Source organism: Galleria mellonella, unplaced genomic scaffold, assembly GCF_026898425.1.
Source record: "Galleria mellonella isolate WM207_F2 unplaced genomic scaffold, CSIRO_AGI_GalMel_v1 utg56, whole genome shotgun sequence".
NCBI lineage: Eukaryota > Metazoa > Arthropoda > Insecta > Lepidoptera > Pyralidae > Galleria > Galleria mellonella.
Window position 1 is genome coordinate 5,435,833 of NW_026442117.1, and position 16,855 is coordinate 5,452,687.

The following is a 16,855-nucleotide window of genomic DNA, read 5'->3' on the forward strand; positions in this document are numbered from 1 at the left end:
TATGTCCAGTAATGACCGGATAATGGCTGAAATGATGATGATAATGAATGGAATAGTAAAAAGAATTAATTTCAACTTGATATCTCTACCCGTTCCTAAGAAAAAGTATCTGTACAAACAGACGGACGGACAACGAAGTGATCCTATAAGGGTTCCGTTTTCTCCTTTAAAGGTACGGAACCCTAATGACTAGTAAATATTAAACTGAAAGATTACTATTTAAGTTGGCAAGCATCTGATATGTTTTCGTAACTTCATACATAAATTACGACATACAAAACCCGTACAAAAGTATGCAAAATACATTTGTACACTGTCCTATACTTTGGTTTACTGCGAATAAAACTTATCTATCAACCTAAAAGTTACAGAGTTAAATCCCAAAGGAACATATCGGGATACACTATAAGGGTTTTACGATACCCTTTGAAATTTTTATACGGTTGAGACTAAATCGACAGGGATGGAGTAGGGATGAATAAAAGGCTTGTTTCCTTTGCTTGCCGTTTTGTTATGTTAACTAAAATGCAAAAATAATCTTACTATATGGCTAAATTGAAAAATTCTTTTTATCATATATACGAGTATAATAATTAGATAGATAAATATAATATCAATTCTGAATAATGGTTGTAGAAAAAAACTATTTAAATATTTATTACAATACACATAACAAACTTTCAAGAAAAGAGTATAAAGGCAGGTAACATACATGCAATTTCTCTGACAATAAGTCATTTGCAGATTGTGCGCCGAACGGTTTTTTTTAATGGATGATAATGAAATGGTAACCCCGTCTACACTATACGCTGGCAGAGCACCAGTGAGGGATGATATGTGAAAATGAAAAGGCAAGTCAGATAGCCCATCGTGATGAATACTTCAGGAATTCAGTACGATGGTTTCCAGGGGGGCCACGCGGAGGTCGACCTGACAGAATATATTGCTAGCAATGGGACTGGTAGTCCACATTACTAACGACACCTTCCCCTTGCGCCGAATGGGGTCCGTGTCTAATATAAATATTAGACACGGAGCAGCGATCATATCCGGGAAAATTCTCCTGAATATGCTTCGTTTAGAAATGAAACACGTGTCGGAAAATGTGCGGGGACTGAATGGCGGTTGGAGGTTGATGTGTAATATATGTAGAAGGTTATAGAACTTATGGTAATAATAATAATAGTTAATCTTCGAACGTTGCCAGTCGCACGTATACTAATGGTAGCATGGCACAATTTAAAATGATCTGTAAATAAAACTACTACGTCCTGATGAAGTTAATATAAAATTAACAATGACGTAAACCTTTGATTCGACTAAATTTCAACAAAAACTATTTGAGAAATCTGTTCAGAAGTTATAAAGATATCGGATATCCTAATCCAATCCATTCTAAACCACTCGAGAAAAGCTGTGGTTTGCGGCCAGCGTGTTAAAACAGGAGCCACTAAGTTTATTGGCACATTACAAGGCCACTGTTTGTAGTCTTCAAAGAGAACACAAAACTCATACACGTTTTCGTATTACCATAAAATTAATGGCAGTCGATTGTTGGTATTCATAAGGCGTAAAGTTTTAACGTAAGTTTTGTATAATGAGATATTTTTGGAAAACTATTCAGTATGCGGAATAACAAGACGCAGTTTACTACTTCTAAGATATGAATCTTGTAGTAAAAATTTATTACTACATATTATAAAACACAGTCTCCCACCGTGTCAAAAATTACTAAACAGATTTTTTTTATACAACTTAGAATGGCAAACAAGCTGACGACCCACCTGATGGAAAGTGGTAACTGTCGCCTATAGACATGAGCAGTACCGTGGACATAATAGAGTATATTGTTTCGCCCATGATACCCCCTATGCGTTACCATTCCTGAGGACTCAGGTGTTATTCCTCTGTACCCAGTAAATTCACGCCATATCCCACCCTTCAAACCGAAACACAGCCATGCAAATACAACTGCTTCACGGTAGAAATACGAATGGGACAGAGGTACCCAAGCAATCGACTTTTGTACAAAGTCTCCCTCTGGTATGATATGATGATGATAATGAATAAAATAGTAAACCCCGTCTGCACTGTAGACTTACGCTGGCAAGGCATCAGTGAGAGATGATAGGGGTAGATAAAACCAGGTCAATTGCTCCATCATGACCGATGCTTAAAGAATTAACCAAGATGTTTTCTAGTGGGAACCGGGTGGAGGGCAACCTAATGGGGTATACTGATAGCAAATGGGCTGCTAGTCCCCATTACTAATAAATCCTTTTCCCCCGGACATGTATTGACTATTCAATTCTACAATTCTCTGTTAGGGTTTAAATCGACGATTGATTTAAAAATACATAAAATTAAATAAAAAAATAAACATTGGTAAGTATTCAACGAATTATACATAGTATCCGAAGGCCATTAGAAGGTTATTGTTGTTACTTGAAACCTAAAACATCTCGAATAAACCCTATAACTATGCAAATAGGGGTCATTTTAGAATTTGTTAATAAGTTGTATTTTTTTTTTCTAAGAAACAGACATCGGCAGTTTACCTGTTTTTATGTCTCGCTCGTTTTAAATCTAATATTAACGCCTTCTCTTTCCGTCTGTCTAGATAACAGCGTTGCCAGGTTGGATATTTTTTATTTCGCAGTTTTGTGTGAAAAATTTTCTATTTGCAAAATTTTGGAATAATGAATTCCTTGGAGAAATTTTTGGTTAAAAATAAAATGAGCTTGGAGAAGTTTGGACAATTTTTTTTGGAAATTTTGAGTAATACTTGTAAATTCTGTACAGGTATACAAAATGTATGATTACAGTAAACTGTATGACTGACTAAATGAGCATGATGGTAGAGGGATGGGCAGTGGCGTCCCTCTTAAAACATCTCTAAAAGTTTAACTGCAGTCCAACCCACCTGCCAAGTGTGGCAACTACTGGCAGAACACCCCTTATCAAGAAGGTTTATATTTAGCAGCGGATAGTTAAGGGGCGGAACGCATGTCACTGAAGGAATATAACGGAAAGAGAAGGAGAGGTGAAAATAGAAACAGAAGAAACCTTTTATTTTTCGTGATACATGACAAAACTAAGTGAAAATGACACGACTTTGTGATAGGGTAATAAGCCTGAAAATCATATTGGTTTTGAGAAAAAATATTTGACGTATGGGTAGAAATTAAAATTCGCAATGGCAACCCTGATTAGTAATAAAATGTTTTAAGTTAAATACCGCTTTTGTTTAGGATTACAGGTGTAGTTGAGTTCATCATAGCGTTTTACATAAAATAACTTGCTGACTAGATTTTTTTTATGATAGAGAACAAGCTTTATAGGTGGTAGAGCCACGCTGTAATACCATATGATATTGCAGCATGAATGGGCCGGCTCGACCGGGGAAGTACCACACCCTCATAGAATACCGACGCTAAGTGGTTGCACTTTCAGTGCGATCACATTCCGTATGGTGAGTGAGGGAGTCCGGAGGCCCATCCCATACCCATCCCATACCCATCCCTTTCCTATTCCTAAAATCCTTTCCCCAACCCCGTCCCCCTATCTTACAACACGCAACCATGGCAGTGGAATTAAAAAAAAATAACATACCCCAGGGAGGTACCAGTAACCATGTTGCTGGAGAATCCTCTCTCGAGCAACCACGCTCGGGCTGCCCTGCGTATTCTGGGGGGGCAAAATTCCGCTCTTTGGAACCAAGGGCAAACGGAGCAAGATTTCTACGGCATCCCCTTCGCTCAATGTGAGCTTCTGCAATATCAGGGGATTACATTCTAACCTAAACGCTGTCCACCACCACCTAGAAACGGCGCGGCCTGCATTGCTCTTTCTAACGGAGACACAGATATCCTCTCCAAACGAAACTTCATACCTGACGTACCCGGGCTATAAACTTGAACATTGTTTTGTTTCGCGTGCCGGTGTATGCGCGTATGTCAGAGAGGATATCTGCTGTCGCCGCCTTGGAACTCTTGAAGGTACGGACCTGTCTATTTTATGGCTGCGCGTAGACTGCAATGACCATCCTCGCGTCTATGCATGCCTATACAGGTCCCACAGCGGTAACATCGAAACCGACCAACTCATTGAGCACGTCCAAATGGCTACAGATTCCCTGCTCGAACAGATTCCTTCCGCTGAAGTCGTGATTCTTGGCGATTTTAATGCCCACCATACCGAATGGCTTGGTTCACGTACAACCGACTATGCGGGAAGATCTGTTCATGACTTTGCTTTGGCTTATGGTCTGACGCAGCTTGTTTCCTCGCCTACGCGAATACCTGATGTGTTGGACCATTCACCTTCACTGTTGGACCTTCTGCTGACCACCCACCCAGACAACTATGTGATTTCCGTCGAAGCTCCGCTTGGATCGTCGGATCACAGTCTGGTGCGGAGCGAGGTGCCTCTCATGAGTCCGATTCCACCACGTTCCACGGGTAGACGTCGTGTTTGGCACTACAGGTCAGCTGACTGGGATGAGATGCGGATTTTTTTCGCATCTTACCCATGGAGGCAGGTTTGCTTCATACTGGATGATCCCGACGCCATTGCCGATTCCATTGCTGATGTGGTGCTTCAGGGAATGGAATTATTTATTCCTAACTCTGTGGTGCCCGTCGGCGGGAAATCCCAGCCCTGGTATGGAGCCTCTTGTAGAACAGCATCTCGTCTGAAACAGGAGTGCTTCCTAACCTGGGCTAAAGGTGTGGCGTCGCGAGATCCTAACACCAGTGCTCTTAAAAAGAAGTATAACTCTGCCTCTAGGTCTTTCAAAAGAGTTATAGCCACAGCGAAGTCAGAGCATATTAGTAGAATTGGCAAGAGATTGGCTAGTTTGCCCTCTGGAACTCGAGCTTTCTGGTCTCTTGCCAAAGCTGCACAAGGGAATTTCTGTAAGTCATCTTTTCCACCATTGCGCAGGGAGGATGACTCGTTGGCCCAGAACGCTAAGGAAAAGGCCGATCTTCTTGGATCCATCTTTGCGTCAAACTCGACATTGGATGACGGGGAGAAATCACCACCGACCATCACGTGTTGTAGGAGCTCTATGCCTGACATTAAATTCACGCATAGCTCAGTGCGTAGAGCACTTTTCTCCCTCGAAATCCATAAGTCGAGTGGGCCCGATGGTATTCCTCCAATTGTGCTTAGGACGTGCGCACCAGAGTTGGCTCCGGTTCTTACGCGTCTTTTCCGGCTTAGCTACTCATCGGGCATAGTCCCAAAGTTTTGGAAGACTGCTCTGGTGCATCCGATCCCTAAAAGGAGATCGCTCAGATCCAGCTAACTATAGGCCCATAGCTATCACTTCCTTATTCTCGAAGGTTATGGAATCCATCATTAACCGTCAACTGCTCCGGTACCTAGAAGAGCACCAGCTGATCTGTGATCGCCAGTACGGCTTTCGACAGGGACGTTCGGCCGGTGATCTTTTAGCTTACTTAACACACCGATGGGCAGTGGCAATCGAGAGTAAGGGAGAGGCCTTAGCAGTTAGTCTGGATATCGCGAAGGCCTTTGATCGGGTGTGGCATAGAGCGCTGCTTTCAAAGCTACCTTCATTTGGGTTGCCTGCGAGACTGTGCATTTGGGTCGCCAGTTTTCTCAAGGAACGTAGCATTAAGGTCGTAGTCGACGGAGCATGCTCTGATTTAAAACCTTTGAATGCTGGTGTCCCGCAAGGCTGTGTACTATCTCCGACTCTGTTTCTTCTGCATATCAATGATATGTTACAGATAAGTAATATTCATTGCTATGCAGACGACAGTACAGGAGATACATTATATACCGGTCATGCAAAGATCTCGCGGGCACATACCGATGAGTGCCGGAATAGACTTGTGTCTGAAATCGAAACTTCACTCCATCAAGTTTCGATCTGGGGTGAACAAAATCTTGTCCAATTTAACCCCAAAAAGACACAAGTCTGCGCGTTTACCGCAAAAAAGACGCCGTTTGTCGTATCTCCTCACTTTCAGGGCACTTCCCTTGATAAAAAGTCGAGTCTAGGAATTCTGGGCGTTGATATATCTTGCGACGTCCAGTTTTGCGGTCATCTGGAGGAGAAGGCTAAGATAGCTTCCAAAAAGTTAGGAGTGCTCAATAGGGTGAGACGATATTTCATGCCAGAACACCGCCTGAAATTATATAAAGCCCAAGTCAGGCCGCATATGGAATACTGTTCTCACCTGTGGGCAGGAGCGCCACAGTACCAACTCCTTCCGTTAGACCGCATTCAGAGTCGGGCGGCTCGAATTATCGATAGTCAACGCCTTACTGTCCGACTTGATCCACTGAAACTGCGCAGAGATGTTGCATCTCTGTGCATCTTCTACCGAATTTATCATGGGGAGTGTTCTGAGGAATTGTTCGGATTGATACCTGCTGCTGATTTTCACCACCGTACAACCCGCCACAAACTAAAGTTTCATCCCAATCATCTGGACGAGTGGCGGTCTTCCACCGTGCGTTTTTCAAGGCACTTTCTTCCACGCACAACCATTCTTTGGAATCAACTTCCAGCAGCAGTATTTCCGAACCGATACGACAACATAACCTTCAAGAAAAGAGTATATTCCTTTTTAAAAGGCCGGCAGCACACCTGCAATGCCGCTGGTGTTGTGGGTGATCATGGGCGGCGGTAGTCACTTACCATCAGGTGAGCCGTATGCTCGTTTGCCCCCTGTGTTGTAAAAAAAAAACAAAAAAAAAAAGCTGACCTGATGGATAGAGGTAACTGTCACATATACATTAGATAGATAGATAATTTATTTACATTACTTACAACACACAAATTACAATATAAACGTACACACAATACACAGTAAAAGAAATAAAAGAATGAAAATAAAAAAGCAACAAAACAAAAAAAAAAAAACAAGAAGCAAAATATATAAACCAATGATTTACTTTCTTTCTTTTCATTCATGCGTGTGCCGTAGTAACACAAAATGGTCACAACTCAGTTTATTGCTTTGCCCTCAAAAGAGCAAAACACTGATATTCTGTTGTGGCCAAGAGTGTACTCTGTAATGTACACCTGATGGGTTGCCTATCCTAAGGACTAAGGCGGTTTATTTTAAATGGATGATAATGGAATGGTAAGCTCGCCTGCGCTAACGGTATACGCTGATAGGGCACCAGTGAGGGATGATAGGTGACAATGAAAAGACAGGTCAGTTAGCCTATCGTGACGGATTCACTTGGAATAGAATACGATAGTTTCCAGGAGGAACCGCGAGGAGGTTGACTTGACAGTTTGTATTGCTATCATTGAGGCTACTAATCCCCATTTTTAACAATCCATTATCCCCCAGGACTAAGGCGTTATGTTTGTGTACCTTGTAATTTTACTGCCATGTCCCACCCTGCAAACTGAAATACAGTCATGCAAATACTAACTACCGGGGGGAAGGGATTAACGCAGGCGAGGTTACCATTCGATGATCATTCATTTAAAAATATACTAAATCCCTGCAATGCAGATTCAGATTTCGATTCAGATTGTCACTCCACCATTAGACCCCATTATATATAATCCCTTTCCCTTCCAATAATGTATTGAGAGTATCTATTGAGATTGATATAATAGTTAGGTGCAAGTAAGTGTACGAGATAATTGTAAGTATATAAGAGTGTTTGTTCATTTTCCTGCTATTGAGAGATTGTTTTGGGAGTTAGGATTACTGCTTATCAGCCGCCAAGTTTAATGAGATACGGGCCCTTTCCAACAAATATATTGTTCCTCTTATCTCTTTTAGGTTTGCTCACAATGATCTCACAGTGACTCAATACCTCTATTTATAGTTTACTATCCGCCCGCTCCGGATTCGTTTAGGTGTGCTAATGAAAAAAATGACACGAAATCTCTTTTCCATACATATTTTGGACATAGGCCTCTCTGATAGACTGCCATGGGATCGATGCGATCCTGAGCCACCCGCATCCACTGACTCCCTGCAATGTATTGAGGTCGTCACTCCATCTAGTGCAGGGTTGTCCTACATTGCGTTTTCCCGTACGAGGTGGCCACTCAAGAAACTTTCTTTCTCCAATGGTTGTCGGTACTTCAAGCTATGTGACGAGCCTATTGCCACTTCAGCTTGCTTATCCTTCAGGCTATGTCGGTTACTTTGGTTCTTTTGCGGATATCCTCGTTTTCTCGATAGGAGGATCGATCAATCAATAATATTTACCTGCAACCGGTGATAACTTCCGCATAACACACCATCGCGACTTCCACTGTAACAAAAGAAGAGTCCTTATTAATATTATTTTATTTATTTATTTATTCTTTACTGTACACAAAAAATTACAAACATATAATATATATTAAATAAAGATGTACGAGTTCTCTTCCAGCAAACCCTGAGTGGAAAGGAGTATTAATTACCAAATAAATGTGACAGATTGTGTTTCATTTATAACGACAAATGGCTCTGATTACCTCATCTGAGATTGTGATCTCAGACGAAGTAGTCACAGTTATAGAATGTTGCTGTTTTAAAGACAAGTAATACTATGTATATATATATATATATATATATATATATATATATATATATATATATATAATATATATAATATATAATATATATAAATATATATATATATATATATATATATATATATATATATATATATATATTCTTTATTAGAACAGTATATAGATATTGTAACTAAAATATATATTGCTACATATTACCCAAGCCATAATGTTTAACAAATTGAACGACAAATAGTGGCGAGCGATATACGGCGACGTTTGTCGTCATGTGAGAGAAGCTAGAAAGTATTATATGTGTACATATAATAATTCTTTCCATTTAATAGAACTTTATATATATAAATAAATATAAACTAACGAATATTTGCCTTCACCATAGGACAGTGTACTGAGGTCAAACAGTAGTACAAATAAAAAATTGATTATTGGCTTAAATATTTCGATTTGTTGTTTATTTAATTAAGACAGTTTATTTGCAACAATTTTAGTTGCATTTTCAATAATATTAAAGGAATTAAATAATTCGTCAGTGTGGTCCCGGCATAGAATAGGACATCCCTTCCTTCCCCATGGGTGTCGTAAGAGTCGACTAATGGGTATAAAGATGCGACTAAAGGGCGAGGAATGGGCAGCAGAGTTATTTTTTAAACATCTCCAAAGCCTAACTGCGGTTGCCAATCCGCCTGCCAAGTGGCAATTACTGTCAACCCCCCCCCCCCCAAAGGGGAGCTGATATGAAGCATTTAATAATCCATCCAAAGGTTGCCTAGAAGAGATCGCTCTTAGCGATAAGGTCGCACATTGTTTTCTCATTGTGATTATTTCTTGTAATTGTTTATATTTATAATAAGTTTACTATTGTAATCTTTTGGAGGAAACAATCAAGAGTATCTATCTATCTTAATAATGTACATACATACACTTACAAATATATATACTTAGTCATGATACTAGTCGTGAATTTATGTTAATTAATTTTTACTTATATTTTCATCTAGATAAAGATCAAAGTGGCACGCTCTTTAGCAACCTATAATGAAATATGTATATAACGACAGATCGCGGCGGGCGAGCGACTACAATCGCCAGTTCTTGCGTGAACAGTACAAAGTTGCCGTATAGCTTGCTGTCTCGGTTACAGGCGATTCGGTGCGCGCGTACCGAGTTGACGATTCACTGTAGGGTCGACATAATTTGTTGAACAATTTATAGTATTTTCACTGTATGTTAAATTGCTGATGACTTCGTTCAAATGAACACATATATTATATTATTTAGAATTATATGAAATTTTTGTACTCTTAAAAAAATATTACGTAAAGAATATCTCACCAAAAAAGAATGTATTGCAATTTATTGAAATTTGGGAAATAATTTTGTGTTCTATTGAACAGTACACAAAATTTTGGATAAAAAAGTATTTTATTGTTTTATCGACGCTATAATTAAACTGAATTTAATGGCTTATATTGCGCAGTAGCTAACTATCTAATCCTGGTTGTTACTTATGCGATTAGACTGCGATAAAATAATTGTTTTTATTACCAAAACATATTTGTGTGAAGAGATAACAATTCTCGTGACTGTAATTCTAAATATATAAAGTAACATACACATAATAGAATCGAACATCTTTAGAAACTTCTTTACTTTTTTTAATCTCTCACATTTGTAATATTAGAATACAATAGAATACTTCATTTGCTATGAATATGTGTAACAGAGTTCTCATTTAATAAGTAGACAGTTCCCTATTCAGCTAATATTAAGAATGCAAATTATATAAACATAGTTTTTGTTTTTTGAAAGTTACTAATAATTTTACAATAAATAATCTCGTACATACTATGTATTACTAATTAATAAATAATTTATAATTCGAAATATTTACATTATAAAGACTGCGACAATTAGTAGGATTATTATCAGATAACGTGAAGCAAGTCATATTCTCTATAAAACGAAGAAGAAAGTAAAACATAGGTGAGAGCAATGATAGCTGGTTTTTTCGTCATATTCGTAAACAGGTGTTGCTTGTAGGAACTGATCTGTTCAAGTTTGTTTATTTCACACCGAAAAATCTAATTATCGTTACAGTACCCACACTAATATGAAATTATCTTGTACATAAAAAAAATTGCATAAAGTTCTGTTGAGTTTCTTATGGGTTCTGCTGTGTAGATAAAATCATTCCGAACGCAGTAGTAGAATCATCCAAAATTTACTAATTAAAAAAGCTTGTATATAAGTCATTACTCAAGATTAATTATACATGTTTGTATTATCTAATATGTGTCAATTGTTGAAATGATCATCTCTATATTGTTTTTTTTTTTTTTTTTTGGTAATTTCCATGTTTTAATTTTCTCGAGCAACAAAATAATCCATCACTGTTGTGACAAAAAAATTATAAATGTATGTACACCACAGTCTACAGAACTCCGTAACAAAGTCATTAATTAGTCCGTCATTTTTTAAATTTAAGTACACTATAGTCGATCGACAGAATCACTCGGCATCGCCGCTCGCCGCCATGTTGCGCGACGCTCGCGCGACCGCACCCCCCGCACTTTAGTCGCCCGGTGTGTGTCAAAGTGAACGCACGTCGTAATAATTTGCAATAAAACCATTTTGTAATGAGTGAAATTGACACAGACAAACTTATTAAGGCTGTTAAAGCCCGCCAGGGGTTGTACAACAAGAATGACACACTGTACTACAGCCATAAGAAGTACAAGACGAAAATGTGGACGGACGTTTGTCGGGAGGTGTATTCGAATTGGGACCAACTGCGGCCTCAAGATAAGGTCGAATATGGTATGTATTGTTTGTACTTTCTGCGGAAATGCCCGGTGTAAGCTGGGCCTTGTTCAAGTTTTTAATCTATAGAAATGTTTCCAAATATGAACGAACGACTAGCGGGAAATTAGGTTGCGAAGTCAATGCCTTGTGTTCCCGGGCGTATTTAAAACTTAACTTATTGGACGCGTACATTATATATCTAAATACTTTTTGTGGGAAATTGCTTCGCGTGGTAAGCTCTAACTTTGATTCTAGGTTTAAGCCAATTTAGGAAATAAAGTTTTCAAAGTGGGAACGGGCTGGTCACCGATGGGGAAGAATGGTTCTTGAGTGGCGATTCCTTCTTCACAAACGCAATATAGGACGACCCCCGCCCCCCACTAGATGGAGTGATGACCTCATTGCAGGAAATCAGTGGATGCAGGTGGTTCGGGACCGTTCCGTATGGCAGGCTGTAAGGAAGGCCTATGTTCAGCAATGGACTGATAATGGCTAATATAATGATGATGATGATGATGATGGTGATGAAATTGGCTCAAGCCTGACTATTCTGGGTTGTGTTCCCGGATGTTTCATGCCTGGTTCCATACAACCGGGATATCCTAGCCTGAGATTTTTTTTTATGCGTGAAAATGGCATGGTCTCCCCGCCTGCGCTATCGGTATACACTAGCGGGGCACCAGTGAGCGGTGATAGGTGAGAATAAAAAGGCAGATCAGTTAGACCATTGTGACAAATTCAATGATAAATTGGTCACGATAGTTTCCAGGGGGAACCGCTTGGAGGTCGACCTGATAGGGTATATTGATAGCAATGGGGACCAAATTAGAGAATTAGGCGTGGGTAATATGGATACCGATCCGATATCTATATATTAGGTTTCTCTGGATAGAGAAACGATCATTACTCATTTCGATAACGGCCATATCGGTCGGTAATCTATTTTCGAATATATTAAATAGTCTGTTATCCAATTTTATTTTTTGGTTAACAGACTATTGACGTATTCGTCATTGGGTCCGTATAAAGATATTGTAACTAAAATATATAGCTTTAAATATAAGGCAATATCTATATACTGTGGGTAATAACCCACCCCTATTGAAAATTAGGCGATTGGTGTGTTTGCATGGCTGTGTTTCGGTTTGAAGGGTGGGATATGGCGTGAATTTACAGGGTACAGAGGAATAACACCTGAGTCCTCAGGAATGGCAACGCATGGAGGGTATCATGAGTGGAACAGTATACTCTGTTATGTCCATGGTACTGCTCATGTCTATAGACGACGGTTACCACTTTTCATCAGGTGGGCCGTCAGCTTGTTTGCCATTCTAAGTTGTATAAAAATATAAAATTACTAAAATTATAAATGTGAAAGTGAGATTGTTTTCTCTTGGCGCTTTAACGACTTAACTGATCACCATTAATGGTATACACGCACTATATGGGATGGACAAGAATACAAGGCTTTTATCACGGTCAGTGAACATATTCCGGTCACACGGACAAAGTCGCGGGTAAAAACTAGTAGTAAACAAGCTGATGCTCGATCATAGACTTTCATATAATGTGCGTGTAATGTATTGTTCTTTATGCTTTGCTCGAGGACTAAAATTTTTCTGAATTTTTTTACTGAATACGAATCCAGGAATTTCAGGATAGCAGAAACGAGAAGGATACTAACGACTTTTTTAAACACAGATTCTCCCACTAATTGCGTTACATAAAAAATAAGATTTTTTATAAAATTGGTTGTGTTATCATACCGCCAAGTGGTAACAGACAAATAAACTGACTTTTACATTAGTTTATAATCCTACTCAGTATGACTAAATAAAGTATGTTATGTTCTAAATAAGGATATAACCTATCCGTGTACCAAATTACATTCAAATCTGTTTAGCAGTTTTTGCATAGAGCAACAAACACCCAACTTCACGATAGATACAAACAATAGCATTTGCAGTAAGGACTAAAATATTACCTTTTAATTTAAGCGCACGAACTTCAAAAACGCTGGAAGAGTCTACGTACCTGTTTCACGAGAGAACTAGCATTGCAGAAGAAGGAGAAAATGAAAAGAGACGCCAACGAGGGTCCTTTCAAAAGGAGGAAGAGATACGAATATTTCAGCCAGCTAACGTTTCTGTTGAATCCGGAGGCCATCGAGGAAGCGGAGGTACCGGCGGAGTCCGACGATGAAGGATCAGACCCACTAGAGGGTCACATAAAAGCGGAAAGCTTCGAATACCACGATCCAGGTGATTCGAGAAACAATGTAGACACTAATGATAGTATACCCCTTCAGCAAACTTTGTATGAAAGAAATAATACTGTGGAAGAAAAGATATTAGATATGTTGAGAGATATAAAGCGGGACGAAGTTGATGAGGATAGACAGTTCATGCTCTCTTTGGTGCCAAGTTTTAAAAAGTTGAATGACAAACAAAAGTTTGAAGCCAGAATTGAAATGTTGAAAGTATTAAAGAATATCAGTTTCCAAGAACAGTGATATAAGTTAATTGGTGATTTAGAAGAGTACCAGACTTACCAGAGGGAGACTTTGTACAAAAGTCAATTGCTTGGATACCTCTGTCTTATTCGTGTTTCCGCCGTGAAGCAGTTGTGTTTGCATGGCTGTGTTTTCGGTTTGAAGGGTGGGATATGGCAGTGAATTTACAGGGTACAGAGGAATAACATCTGAGTCCTCAGAAATGGCAACGCATGGGGGTAATATGGGCGAAACTGTATATTGTTATTTCCATGCTACTGCTCATGTCTATAGGCGACACTTTACCCACTTTATACCACTTTCCATCAGGTGGGCCGTCAGCTTGTTTGCCATTCTAAGTTGTATAAAAAAAAACTTCTATGGGATCAATCTGTAAGTATATCCTTTCAGATAAAAAGATTTTTACCAATCGGTGTAAACCTGACGGAGGTATGAGATAACAAAGAATTGAATTGGGAACTTCCTTCTTTTTGAAGACGGTAAAAATGAAGTTTATTGTTTTTGGTTGTGTAGAGAGGTTTTTCAAACGACTTGCAAAATCGGAAGGGTCTTATGTCGGTTATATTTTTTTTATGTTTGTTGCTTTATTACTCCGTTAGTTTTTTTTAGTGGGTGATAATTTTATGGTAACCCCACCCGCGCTCTCGGTATACACCGGCGGGGCACCAGTGAAGGATATTAGGTGAAGATAAAGCAGGTCAGTTAGCCTATCGTGACGAATTGAACAAGAATTGTTCACGATGGTTTCCAGAAGGAACCACGTGGAGGTCGATCTAATAGGGTATATTGCTAGCAATGGGGCTGTCAAACTCCATTGCTAACAATCTCTTTCCTTCCTTACTCCGTCAGTTGGAAACCGATTTGGAAAATACTTTTTTTATCTGAATAGATATATAGCCTAAGCGTTCACAGCAGAACGTTTATGTTTCTTACCTCATAACTCTGTCAGTTGTAAACTGTATATTCTTTTTTTATCTGAAAGGACATACTTACAGATACTTACCATATCTTACTTACCATTAAAATTTTATCAAAATCGGTTCAGTGGTTTAGTTTTGATATCACAATAACAGGTTTTGCCACAGTTTAAATCAGTTTGTTTTTTGTGAAACAAAATTTTAATTTTTGTTAAGAAAAAAATATTCGGGGAAAAAGTGCATTGAACTTTTAGCAACGATTTTGCAAATCTTGCATTGTTATTATTTGTATTACTTGGTTGAGCGGGGTCCTTTTTTAATGGGTCATAATGAAATAGTAACCCCGCCTGCGCTATCGGTATACGCTGGCGGGGCACCAATGAGGAATGACAGGTGATGATGAAAGCAGGTCAGTTACTCCATCGTGAAAAATTCCACGATAATTTCCATGGGGAATTGTGTGGAGGTCGACCTGATAGGGTACTTTTCTAGCAAGGGTGCTGTTAGACCCCATTACTAACAATTCCTTATCCCCCCGGTTGACCAGGTCAGTTATCTCAAATTTTCTTGTTATTTGGTTTTTAAACTTAGAAACTCCTTTGTGAATTGCGATTGTGATAATAAATCGAAGATTAAAAATATGCATAATATTAATTTTAATTAAGACATTGATATACTCTCTCGCCGTGTGGTCCCGGCATAGAATAGGCCACCCCATCCTTTCGCGTGGGTGTCGTAAGAGGGACTAAGGGAGGGCGAGGGACGGGCAGCAGCGTCCCTCTTAAAACATCTCCAAAGCCTAACTGCGGTTACCAATCCATCTGCCAAGCATGGCAACTACTGGCAAAACCCCCCATGGGGGAGGCTTATGTTCAGCAGTGGACAGTTAAAGGCTGGTATGATGATGATGATGAGATTGATCTTATTGTTTGTGACGCATGAATTGCGTATTTATTTTTTAAATATTCGAGTAACCTCAAAGGAAAATTATGTAAGTGAGAGCTAGTACAAGTTATTATAATGCAGTATGTATGATATTTGCTATTAAAGATTTTAACGTTTTGAAAAATAAAAAATATTTTCCATATATAACTGTTTTTTTTTTTTCTAATATCCATTCTTGTCTTGTAACATCTTACTAATATAATAAAATTGTAATTGAACGATGTCTGTGTATGGGAAATATATGAGAAAAATTCATGTAGAAGCAATACCTCTGTCCCATTCGTGTTTCTACCGTGAAGCAGTTGTGTTTGCATGGCTGTGTTTCGGTTTGAAGGGTAGGATATGGCGTGAATTTACAGGGTTCAGAGGAATAACACCTGAGTCCTCAGGAATGGCAACGCATGGGGGTATCATGGGCGAAACAGTATACTCTGTTATGTCCATGGTACTGCTCATGTCTATAGGCGACGGTTACCACTTTCCATCAGATGGGCCGTCAGTTTGGTTGTCATTCTAAGTCGTATAAAAAAAACAATGTTTATTAGGATTTTAAAGGCTGAATCTCAGGTGTTTTTTTTATACTACTGAGGTGGCAAACAAGCATACGGCCGACCTGATGGTAAGCGGTTACCGTAGCCTATGAACGCCTGCAATACCATACAATAATAGTGGTATTACGCGTGCGTTGCCGACCCTGAGGAAACCTCTTTACCCCCCTTTTAAAGAACCCCATGCTATATTTTGCTTTGCAAAGAACAATGGAAATTTCAATGATCGTGAAATTATTATGGAGCCAATATGGGAGTAAATCTTACTGATTGGGGGGATGGGATCGTTAGTAACGCGAATTACTAGTCCAATTACTAGCAATATACCTCGTCAGGTCAACCTCCACGTGGTGCCTCCAGGAAACCATCGTGCTGAATTCCAGGTGTATTCATCACGACGGGCTAACTGACCTGACTTTTCATTCTCACCTACCATCCCTCACTGGTGTCCCGTCAGTGAATAACGTAAGCGCGGGCGAGGTTACCATTCTATTATCATCCATGGGATAATTAATTTATTTAATAATCTATAACACATATATAAAACTAATATATTTCATAGAAGCACAAAAAAAAAAAAATTAATAATCAGTCGTATTCA

At 39.1% G+C, this 16,855-nt stretch overlaps 2 protein-coding genes across 4 annotated transcripts in view; one reads left to right on the top strand and one right to left on the bottom strand.

The window, feature by feature from the left end:
• LOC113516035 (uncharacterized) overlaps positions 1 to 16,855 on the bottom strand; it is a 223,195-nt gene that overhangs the window by 152,962 nt on the left and 53,378 nt on the right. For all 3 annotated transcript variants that reach the window (XM_052899169.1, XM_052899170.1, XM_052899168.1), the window contains exon 3: positions 8,220 to 8,265. In XM_052899169.1, the coding sequence (XP_052755129.1) occupies positions 8,220 to 8,265 (46 nt within the window). The remainder of the gene's footprint in view (positions 1 to 8,219; positions 8,266 to 16,855) is intronic.
• LOC113516036 (uncharacterized) lies at positions 11,116 to 15,811 on the top strand. Its single transcript, XM_026900379.3, has 2 exons — positions 11,116 to 11,347; positions 13,330 to 15,811. The coding sequence occupies exons 1-2, from the start codon at positions 11,167 to 11,169 to the stop codon at positions 13,842 to 13,844; spliced, it is 696 nt and encodes a 231-aa protein (XP_026756180.1). The 5' UTR covers positions 11,116 to 11,166; the 3' UTR covers positions 13,845 to 15,811.